We start from the raw sequence: 9,363 nt of genomic DNA on the forward strand, positions 1-9,363 counted from the left end.
AGCCTCGCCCAAACGATACAAATAAAGCGCGGGGCCCTCGATAAATGCTTATACTAAAAATATTAGATTTCGGAGTGGGCCGTTTAGCGAATTTCACGGCCTTCCTTAAAGATAATAACGCGTTAGTCTTTTAGGCGCGTATTTTAACAATATTACCTTCCTAAATTTGGGTGCACATTAATGTGACCCAAATTCAAATCTCAACGAAGTCGAAATGTGTTAACAATCACGGGTGCACTGGTGCGACGTGGTTCAAGGCGCATTTTCACGACGTTGCAATTCTTATTAAAAATAGAAATAAAAGCGGTTTAATAATAAAAGCACATAAGTTAGAACATGTTTTGGGATCCGATAAAATCAAATATGACAATTAAGCGACCGTGCTAGAACCACGGAACCCGGGAATGCCTAACACCTTCTCCCGGATTAACAGAATTCCTTACCTGGATTTCTGTGTTCGCTGACTGATAACAGAGTCATCATTTCCTCGGGCCGGGATTCAGCTGGTGACTTGGGACACCCTTAACTTCCCAAGTGGCGACTCTGAAATCTTAATAATAAATCCCGTTCCGATTGTCACTTCAAGTTGGAAATAACTCCCTTTATCATACCCTCTTCCGCGGGGTGTAGGTAAGAAAGGAGGTGTGACAGATGTGACAACCCGGCCAGTCGTCTCATGAGTACCGCTCCGTTTCCCCTATTTCTGCTTCTTATTGTTTTGTTCATTCGTATTTTGAGGTATCGGGTTGGTCGGATTGAATTCGGATTGGTTTTGGTGAAGTTTGAGACACTTAGTCTCTTTTTAGAAGGCTTAAGTTGGAAAAGTCAACCGGATGTTGACTTATGTGTTAGAGGGCTTGGATGTGAGTTCCGATGGTTCGGTTAGCTTCGGGAGGTGATTTATGGCTTAGGAGTGTGATCGGAATGGGTTTTGGAAGTTTGGAGTAGATTTAGGCTTGAATTGGCAAAGTTGATATTTTGGCGATTTCCGGTTGATAGGCGAGATTTTGATATAGGCGCCGGAATGGAATACCGAGAGTTGCAGTAGCTTCGTTATGTGATTTGGGATGTGTGTGCAAAATTTTAGGTTATTCGGACGTGGTTTGGTTGGGTTTTTGATCAAAAGGGAATTCGGAAGATTTTTAGAAACTTAGGCTTGAATCCGAGGTGTTTTGGTTGATTTAGTGTTGTTTGAAGTGTTTTGATGATTGGAACAAGTTAGAATAAGGTATTGGGATATGGTTGTGCTTTTGGTTGAGGTCCCGGGGGCCTCGGGGTGATTTCGGATGGTTAACGGAGAAAATTGGATTGTGTTGCAGCTACTGAAGTTGCTGCTTCTGATATTTTCGCACCTGCGGTTTGGGGACCGCAGGTGCGGCGTCGCATATGCCATGGGGCGGCCGCAGATGCGGATTTGAAGGGAGCAGTCAAAAACCGCAGATGCGGTAGAAGGATCGCACCTGCGGAGCCACAGATGCGGCGAGTGGACCGCAGATGCGGTGTTTGGTCCGTTAAGTGACTTCCGCAGATGCGTAGGAAAGACCGCAGATGCGGTACCGCAGAAGCGCGTATTGGGCCGCAAATGCGAAAAAGGACTGGGCAAAAAATATAAGTTATTTCATTTCGCGAGTTTGAGGTATTCCACCATTTTTAACTTCGGCTTGAGAGCTTTTGGACGATTTGGAGGAGGGATTTCAAGGGAACTTCGTTAAGGTAAGGATTTTGGACCTAAAACACAATTCTATGGTAGTATTTCATGAATTTAGGGCTGTAATTAAAGGAATTAAAGGACAAAAATGGAGGATTAGGGCTTGAGTTTAAGAGGCCAGGATTTGATGGGTCATTTGGACTCCGATTTTAGTATTTTTGATATGCATGAAATCGTGGGGAGATAAGGAACTCGTTGGTGTAAAAATTTCTGAATTTTCGAGACGTGGGACCGGGGGTCGGGCTTTGGTAATTTCGGGATTTGTGCCCTTTATTGATTGTTTTCGCTTGGGTTTTGTTCCCTTAGCATATTTTGACGTCCCCGTTCTGATTTTTGATAGATTCGACGCGCGTGGAGGCCGATGCGAGGGGCAAAGGCATCGCGGAGTAGTATTTTTCACCCGTTTGAGGTAAGTAACCATTGTAAATCTGGAACTGAGGGTACAAAAACCCCGGTATTTGACTTGTTTTGATAAACATGGTGACACACATGCTAGGTGACGAGCGTGTGGGCGTGCACCGGTGGGGTTTGTGACTTGGTCCGTCCCGTAGCGACTATTAAGCCGCGTGTTTGGTTTGGAAATATTATATTATCCCATATTTTGAATATTTATACTGTGTTATGGGCTGTATGCCATGTTTGGAGTCTTGTGCCGACCTATAGAAACCCTTAGGGGCATTTTGAATGTTTTTCCTCACTTTACTTGCTAAAAACATATTCCCAGTCATGTTTTACCTGTTAAACGCATAAAACTGGTTTAGTCTTGTCACTTTTAAAAGGGAGAACTATTTGGGCTGAGTTCCCTAATTTCCATTGTTGTGCCCGAGAGGTTGTGAGGATAATGACTGAGAGAGGTCGATGACCTAAGTGTGAGGACATTTATATATATGTGAGATACGGATCGGGTTGCACGCCGCAGCGATACTTATATGGATCGGGCTGCACGCCACAGTGATATATATATATATATATATATTGGATCGGGCTGCGCGCCGCAGCGATATGACGCTTGGGTTGTAGGAGCCCCTCCGAAGTCTGCACACCCCCAGTGAGCGTAGTCGACTATAATTATATGGATCGAGCTGCACGCCGCAGCGGTTATTATGATTTCTATTATTATGAGATATTGTGAGACTGAGTGACGAGGGTTGAGTCACGAGTGACTGAGAGGCTGCCCGAGAGGCCATATTTTGAGTGATTCCTTGCCCGAGGGGCCCAGTTATGATGTTTTCACTGATTTCACTCCCTTTTTTAAGATAAGCCTCTGTTGAAATTATTGTTAAGTATCTGATTTCAAATGTTTAAACTGGAAAAGCTGATTCTTTGACGAAACTGGTTTTAAACTGTAAAGTTGATCTGTTATCCTGTGATTTCTCAGTTATATGCTTTTTGAACTGCTCGTCACTGCTTTCAGTACTTATTTACTTTAGTTACTTACTGAGTTGGCGTACTCACGTTACTCCCTACACCTTGTGTGCAGATCCAGGTGCCCGAGCGGCTGAGTGAGGACTGTTTAGCTGATCCAGCGTGTTGGCAGAGATTTCCAGGTAGCTGCATGGCGTTCGCATCCCTGTTTCTCCCCTCTATCTTGTTACCTTTTCCGCATTTCCTAGACTATTGGTGTAGTAGGTATTCAGACATGTATTAGAGGCTCTAGACTCGTGACACCAGATTTGTGGGGCTGTGTAGTTCATGTTTTATTGACTTCCGCATATTTGTCTGTTATTTTAAACGCTTATTATAAAAATATGGTATTTAAACCTGCGTAAAAATGGCTTAATGTTTAAGGAAAAAGGTTGTGGTTAATTGTTTAGTTGGCTTGCCTAGTAATATGATAGGCGTCATCACGACCTGTCCAAGTCAATCTTTCTTTTTCCCAATCTCTTCATATTTCAAAGATCCTTACATATTTTTTTTTCTTTTTCTTTAATATTCTTAGTAACCTTTTTTCTCCAAGATTTCATTAGTTTAAGTGTCCAACAATACTTTTAAGTTTTCAATAGTTTCATACTTTTATGGCTCTATAATATCTAAACTAAAATCAACAATATCTCAAGAAAGAGTAAATTAGTTGGCTATAATATCAATTAAAAAGGAACTATTAGAAAAAATCGATTATAAAAAAGATTATTAACATTTTATATCTCAACAAGCTAGAAAAATAGACTTCAAATAAAAACATATGATCTTATAACTTTCTTTTAAAAATTTAGGCCTCATATTAAACTTTGGCTTTAGGGGGGCGTGTGTGCTTGAGCCGCCCCTGTTTGTTATTGTTGTAGGTAAATTAATTTTATTTAGCTTTAAAGTTTAATCAAATTGACTTTTGATAAACTAAATGTGCCATCGAAATTGAAGGAGCTCTTAACTTTCATATGCTACGCTTAGGTCTTTCGTTTTTTTTTTTTTGTCGTTAATGGATGTCAAATTAACAAATTCGAAGTAAAAACATTCCAACAAACCGTTGTTATGCATATTCATAAGTACTATAGTCATTCTTAATTTAAACAACACCTATAAATATTTGTCTCTATATATCTCTTGAGGAATTACAGTCATTTTCATACTTGAAAGTATTACTATATCTCATTATTAACACTAGAAATCAAATCCATCAATTCAGCCTCCTTGTTCACTTCACCAGCTTGCATCAATTGGGGCAGTTCATTATAAGGAATCTCCAAATCATCAAACAGTTTGTCGTCCAAACCAAATTCTGGGACTTGACTAAAATCATAATCAGCAACTAATTGCTGGATATTGCCTTTGTCACATAACTCAAATGGCTCTAATTTAGGTGCATTATTATTAAGGATTGTGTCGTTGCTACCTTTTTCGAAGTTCAAACTTTTGATATAATTCTGAAGGAGAGAGCTTGGCCTTGGCCATTTGGTGCGACATTTTCGTCTTGAGAATTGCCTTCTTTTTGTTGCATTCCAATGGTTTTTAATTGAATTTTCAGTTCTTCCAGGTATTCTTTTGGCAATTTCGGACCATTTATTTCCTACTTCGGCATGAGCTGAGATTAAGATCCTGTCTTCCTCCTCTGTCCACAAATCCTTCTGCTCAAAAACAATTACAAAATAAATTAAAATTCCAATAAATCTAATGGTACCGGTAAAATTCTCCTATATAATGGTATTGGTTCAATTCACTGTCTCCTTTTGTAATAAAAAGAACTTTAAAATAAAAAAATAAGGGAATTGTAAGTTTTAGCTACACTCAAATGTAGGACAGCCCGGTGCACTAAGCTGTCGCTATACGCGGGGTTCGAGGAAGGGCCGGACCACAAGGGCCTATCGTAGGCAACCTTACCGTGCATTTTTGCAAGAGGCTGTTTACACGGCGAACCCGTAACCTCTTGGTCACAATACAATAATTTTACCAGTTACACCAAGGCTCCCTTTCAAATTATACGTAGGAAAAACTCGTATATACCATCCAATTGAAATCAAGAAGCAAATAGTTTGAAAAGGGAGATGTTAGAAACATTAGCATTATGGATTTCGTAAAAATATCATAATTCCGTCTCTAAATCATCTTATAAAATGGATTATCAAAAAATTATGTTAGTTATTTAATGACAAATTAGGGACGAATTTCGTTACTAATTCTTGTCATTTTGTAGAGTTAGCATATCACTTTTTTTTTTATTTAAAAAAAATATATTTTCCTATAATTCAAAGTTTATGGATACACGTGGTAAGCATTTGAATGAGAAATTCTACTACATGCATATAGACAGATATAGAAAGAAACACCTCAAGGACAGCTAAAAGATCCTTTAGATGGGAGGTGATAAACTTACATTAAACAAATAGATAAAACTAATTAATATGAGAGGATCCTCAAAAAAAGAAGGGAAAGAAATAATTACTACCAAAGGAAGAAGTAAAAAAATCATACTTTGATATCAGGTCTAAGATGATTGTGCCACCTCTCTCTACATTGCTTCCCTATTCTCCCTTTCAGTGTTTGAGCAATTTGAGACCATTTTCTTACTCCAAACTTCTCTACCAATTGGATCAAAAGCCTGTGCACGTATCATGTATATAGTATAAGATTACTTAAATTTCCTAAACGTAAAACAACCAAAGCAATTAGTATTTAATACTAATAAGTAACATTATTTTTTATCCTTAAAAGAAATTAAAAATACCTGTCTTCTTCAATAGTCCATTGTCCTTTGGCTGATTTAGAGTACTTCTTTCGACCCCTTCCTTGTTTTCTCATAGATGAAGAAGATAAACTGTTTTCATTGCTCTTTATAAGCTTCTTATTCTTTCTTCCACCAATTTCTTTTTGACCATAATTACCATTATTATCACCAGTAGTAACGCATGAACTTTCATCAGGCACAACATTAAAGTTGACTAGTGTACTACCACTTGCACCACTTTGATCAAATGGCTTAAACTCATAATTGAAGTTGAAATCTTGATCCATTGGTGAATAATTATCCTTAATATTCGAGAACGGATCAAATAACGGGTCATAACCATTCGTTTCGATCATAAAATTGTGATCAGGGTTGTTGAAGGTTGGAAGAGAAAAGGAAAGATCGAGGTGATGAAAATCATGAAGATAATCTTTAGAGAGTGTGCAAAAAACATCATTCATATCTTCGTTGTTGTGTGGCTGAATAGAGAAGTCTTGTTTACTACTTTGATTAAACTCCATGGGAAGGAATAAAACATGAGAGGAAGAATTAGGAGGAAGGAAAAAAATTGGTGATTTCTGACTTTTCTTTCTCTCTTTTTGCTATATTTCTATGTTATGTTAATAGTAGTAGTAAAAAATGGGGAGAGACATTTATTGCAGTGTGAATGTATCTGGACCTCTTGTAACCTAGATAATCCAATGGCTATTGTTTGGTCAACACTTGAGAAATGTTTTTACCAAATTGGGATTGTTTTATAATCATAATATTTCTCTTTTTGTTGAATTTTGTCAATTTGATGACATAATCTTAGATTTCTCTGCTATTTGATTGTGCAAAGATTGAGTCCTCTCTCGAGGTATACTTTGGAGTGTGACTATATCCTCTTGCTCGTATACTCGAATTTAACTAAATTATTTTTCTTTATCATAGAATTAATCTAGTTAGTACCATATCGATTAATTTTAATACGTAGTTTTTGATTGTTTATATAAAATAAGCATAGAATGAAAGACATTATTTTTAAGTATAAGCTAAAATGCTCCAAGAGTGACACGTTTGGTCATGGCATTTGTGCAGAGATAAAAAGAAATCTTTTTTGACATAGTTTTATTCTAATGTCCAATAAGGAATGTTACAATTATAGTGCTCTAATTTCTTATTACCATGTAAAAAGGTCAAACACAAGAAATCTAACGACCATAGTCAACAAGAATGTCCTTAAAGGTACTTCTTAAAGACTTTGAAAACTAGTCTATTTTGCATGAGACAAATGTCCTCGTTTTTGAAAGTCAAGATAATAAATGAAATAATCGATTTTGTAACTGAAGCACTCTCCCCCTCTTACCTCATTTCTATTGTAGCATTAAATTTTGAAATTACTAATTGTCATTTAAAGTGATATCAATACTAAATTTGTCATATAAGACCTAGAGGAAGTTAGTGAATGCATGTTAATTCCATTTAATTAAGAATAGGATAGTTATAACTAGGTCTGACCAGAGTGTACTCTTACATTTTAATTATTTGTAGTAAGTCGTTTAGGCAAACAGCAACAGTTTGAATTTGATTATACTTTATATTTTAATTATTGGTGGACTGAAAAATATCTCTTCGAAACTTCCCGGAGATGTGTGATTATGAACTTCAAATAATGCCTTTGTTGTGTTCTAAAAGCATCAAGATTAAATGGGTAATCAAAATTTGGCATGAAAAGGACTAAACTCTTTGCTATCAATTGTCTCTAATTGCATGATATGCTTGTATTCTAATATGTTGAAGACTAGAAGAATAAGGCAGATAAGGTATTTATCTTTTTCGAAACACAATCTGGCAGAGCTATAGTTTTTGTCCGGATCCTATATATTTATCTATATACGTACGCCATAACAAGATTTACACATTTTACAATCTTGTTTATGATTTATGGCACAGCCAACACACAAAATTACCAGATAGCAGTTGACAGCTTGTTGTGCCACCAATTTCCTGCACAAAAGTTAAAGGATAGGGACACATGAATTGATCCGCGATCCAGATCCCACTTGTGAGATTACACTAGATATGTTGTTGTTGTGTCAACTCTCGGAAATCTCATGAGCATCTCTAGCTATCATTGGATTGGACCAAGATCTTGAAAAGGAACTCGAGCATCTTTGAGGAATCCTTACCCTGAACATGTTCATAAAACTATCTTCAAAAAGTATACTGAGCAGAGAACATAGACACGGCTGCCAAAGAAAAGGGCACTCAAAGTCAAACACATATTCATCTGGCTGAACAATCACACCAATTTATTTGAGAAGGTGTATGTGTCTGAAAAAATTACAGCAGTTCTGGTACAAGAGCTTAAAACTAGCATGATAAGGACTACCAATCAAACGTGTAGAGAACTTTCTGGAACGATTTTAACATCTTAACAGTTACTACCTATTTATTAAATGCAATACATGATTAAAAAGGTTCAGATGGGATATTACTGAACAATGAAGATTAGTTCCTACCTCAGCCTCCTCTTCTGACTTTCATATGCCTCTTCCTCCTCGTCCTGGTCACGCTCTTCATTTTCTTCATAAATCATAGTGCTGCTTCTCCAGCACAACCTTTCTATGTGGTGGAGACCTCTATTCGTCTTCTTCCTCCTCTTCAGTTTCAAACTCAGACTCCTCCTCATCCTCGACTCCTTCTCCCTTTCATTACGAGCAGGCAACGATGTTTTTTGAGGAATATCTTTCTGCCCAAGGGGAGAATCTTCATGTCAGCTGAAAAAAGTACCAGGGAAATATTTCTCTGTTTCCATTTGACTTCTGCACCTTTTTTTTTTCACATTAGTGATTCGTTTCTCAGCTTGAGCTTCCATTTCTAGGTCTTTTTCAAGGCAAGCAGACCGTCGAGACTCGAGAGTCATAGTTGTATGGGCCAAAATCCATTTTTAGTCAAAATGGTATCAGTAAAGCATTCTTGGGGCACCACGTGTCAAAGTAATCTGAGAGTCAGCCAAAATAAAGTCGAAGAGATGTCGTCGAGACCGAGGTCAAGCACCTTTGACAGAGTTATAACGGTATGTATTAAGATAAGACTTAAAGGAGAATATTCTAGTGGATATTCTCTACATTTAAACTATTAAGGTTTCTAGGAACATGTTCCCTATGAATAGAAAGAGACATATTAGTAGGGGACATGTGATATTTATTTGTATAAATACACCTTGACTTGAGAAAGAGAATCAGATCTCATTGTAAATATACTAACATCACCTTTTCACTAAGATTCTGGTCTACACTTTTCTACTAGATCCGAGAATAACTCAAATATTCAAAGGATTGTCCATCATTGATCATTGTCAGAAAGAACATTCACTAATTCCATCATTTCTTGGGTGACTCATTCATTCTATTTACTTAAATGTCATTTATTGCTATTCATTAATATTGAATGTTCCATTATTATCTTTGATTTTAGGAATATTTATTACATGCTGCCGCCGTTACCCAGA

General features: G+C 37.2%; 1 protein-coding gene across 1 annotated transcript; it reads right to left on the reverse strand.

Annotated features, from left to right (window-relative positions):
- Window positions 1-4,287: 4,287 nt before the first annotated feature.
- LOC109241079 (transcription factor MYB98-like) lies at window positions 4,288-6,154 on the reverse strand. The gene is made up of 3 exons (XM_019407790.1): window positions 5,868-6,154; window positions 5,615-5,741; window positions 4,288-4,770 (listed from the first exon to the last, which is right to left on the reverse strand). Exons 1-3 carry the CDS (start codon window positions 6,152-6,154, stop codon window positions 4,288-4,290), a joined length of 897 nt encoding a protein of 298 aa, XP_019263335.1.
- Window positions 6,155-9,363: the final 3,209 nt, after the last annotated feature.

This window comes from Nicotiana attenuata, unplaced genomic scaffold (assembly GCF_001879085.1).
Source record: "Nicotiana attenuata strain UT unplaced genomic scaffold, NIATTr2, whole genome shotgun sequence".
Lineage (NCBI taxonomy): Eukaryota > Viridiplantae > Streptophyta > Magnoliopsida > Solanales > Solanaceae > Nicotiana > Nicotiana attenuata.

Bases quoted from the DNA above. Each gene is read 5' to 3' on its own strand.
- LOC109241079 (XM_019407790.1), bottom strand. From the start codon at position 6,154: ATGGATCAAGATTTCAACTTCAATTATGAGTTTAAGCCATTTGATCAA. The intron at 5,742-5,867 runs GTATTTTTAATT...ATACGTGCACAG, and splicing joins TGGACTATTGAAGAAGACAG to GCTTTTGATCCAATTGGTAG. The intron at 4,771-5,614 runs GTATGATTTTTT...GTTTTTGAGCAG, and splicing joins ATCTTAGACCTGATATCAAA to AAGGATTTGTGGACAGAGGA.